Below are 2,213 nucleotides of genomic sequence, written 5' to 3' on the forward strand. Positions count from 1 at the left end.
AGGAGGAGGTGCAGCAGCAGGAGGAGGTGCCGCAGCAGGAAGATCAGGGATGGGAGGAGGAGAACGTTGAACATAACACATCTTCCCGTTGATGCGTTTGACGATGTAGTCGTCGATGAAGAGGTCTGCTATGACACAGTATTTGGGCGACTGAAGGTACGGCGGGGACTGGAAGCAGGGGGCGATCTTCAGGAAGCGTTCGGTGAGGGAGACAGACAGGTTCATGGTGGCTGGGGACTCAGAGGGGTCAGAGGGTACCGCCGTGCTCGGCAGCTGGCACACACTGGTCATGGGCTGGTAAACATATTTACCTGCACAGACAGGAAGAGAAACACAACAGAAGAAATGTAAATATAGTCATCAAGACAAGAGCCTCTGGATGACTCCTGGTGCTTTGACTCTGATCCGTTCCCGAAAACTGACAGCCTGGGATTAAAAAACAGATATTCTTCAAACTAACGACAATGGTTTAAAAATCAGATATTCATCAAACTAACGACAAGAGATTAACAATCAGATATTCATCAAACTAACGACAAGGGATTAACAATCAGATATTCTTCAAACTAACGACAAGGGATTAACAATCAGATATTCTTCAAACTAAGAGGAGAGAGAAAGTAACTAGTATTGATATAATAGTAGCTGATAATAGGACTCGTTTCAACCAGACTGTATTATAGACTGTATTATCAACCAGACTGTCATTATACCGATGTATTATAACTAACCAGACTGTAATTATACACAACTACAGAGCTGTGTTATACCAACCAGACTGTATTTATTAGGTTACCAGAACACAGGGACTGTATTATACAACCAACAGAATGTATTTACGCAACCAGACTGTATTTTACAACCAGACTGTAATTATACCCAACAGAACTGTATTACTGAGCGTTTATTAAGATCAACTAGAGTAGTTATAACCCAAACCAGTATGTATATATACCAACCAGTACTGTAATTATTACCACGCAGACTGTATTGTATACCCAACCAGACTGATGTTGTATAAAACCAACCAGACGTGCTTTATACAACCAGTACGAGTAATACCAACACAGAACTGAGTATTATACAACCAGAGCTGTATTTATATCAAACTCGAGAAGCTGGTGTGATATACCCCCACTACATGACTGTTTATTATACCATCCAGATGTATTATACCAGGCTGTGTATATTTCCACCAACTGTATTGATCCAAACCAGCACTGTATTATACGCAACCAGAACCTGTAATTATATCCAACCAGAAGCTGAGCATGTTATACACACAGACTGTATTATAACAACCAAATGTAATTTAACCAACCACGACTGTTATTATACAACCAGACTGTATTTATACCAACCAGACTGTATTATACCAGGGATACCAGACTGTATAATATACTCAACCACACCGCGCATCTTTTAACAGCACCTCTGTATTATACACATAACCAGACTGAGGTATTATACACAAACCAGGACTGTAGTATACCACCAGCACTAGATTATACGGCAGACTGTATTATACACAAACAGAAACTTAGTTATACCCAGAACAGACTGTATTCTTCCAACCACATACGTATTAAGGTATGTAGTAAGTTATACCACCAGACTGAGTAATTATCGGGCTATAAGGCTCATACCCAACCAGTCGACTGTAAATTATAACCCACCACAGACTGTATTATAACAAGCAGAACTTTAATATACAACCAGACTGTATTATAGTAACACCAGACTGTTTTTTCCACCACCAGCTGTAGGATATCCATTGCGACCACATGAGTGGTCATTATAACCCCCAGACCTGTATTGTAACCAACCATAGCTGTATTATAGCCAACAGGAGACGTATTATTATTCCACCATGACTGTATTATACCAACCACAGACTGAGTAATATACCAACACTAGAACTGTATTTATACCACCAGACTGTTATATACCAACCAGACTGTAATTATATCCTCAACCAGACTGTACTATAACCCGGGCCATGTATATATCCAACCAGAACCTAGAGTATTAAAGAACCATAACCAGACTGTATTATATTTATTTAAATCACCCAGACTGGGTACTACTACCGAACCCACAAGACTGTATTATTACCCAAACCCAAGACTGTAATTAATACCAACCAGACTGTATCATACTAATCCAGACTGTATTATACCACCTAGACACACTGTATTTATTACTCCGACCAT

The 2,213-nt window shown here is 39.9% G+C and overlaps 1 protein-coding gene across 1 annotated transcript in view; it reads right to left on the bottom strand.

Annotated features, from left to right (window-relative positions):
- Positions 1-1,419, bottom strand: part of LOC112072997 (UPF0524 protein C3orf70 homolog B) — an 8,161-nt gene extending 6,742 nt beyond the window's left edge. The window contains exons 1-2 of the mRNA XM_070440009.1: positions 1,413-1,419; positions 78-311 (exon numbers count right to left, since the gene is read on the bottom strand). Of these exons, the coding sequence (XP_070296110.1) occupies positions 78-311; positions 1,413-1,419 (241 nt within the window). The remainder of the gene's footprint in view (positions 1-77; positions 312-1,412) is intronic.
- Positions 1,420-2,213: the final 794 nt, after the last annotated feature.

This window comes from Salvelinus sp. IW2-2015, unplaced genomic scaffold (assembly GCF_002910315.2).
Source record: "Salvelinus sp. IW2-2015 unplaced genomic scaffold, ASM291031v2 Un_scaffold2117, whole genome shotgun sequence".
NCBI lineage: Eukaryota > Metazoa > Chordata > Actinopteri > Salmoniformes > Salmonidae > Salvelinus > Salvelinus sp. IW2-2015.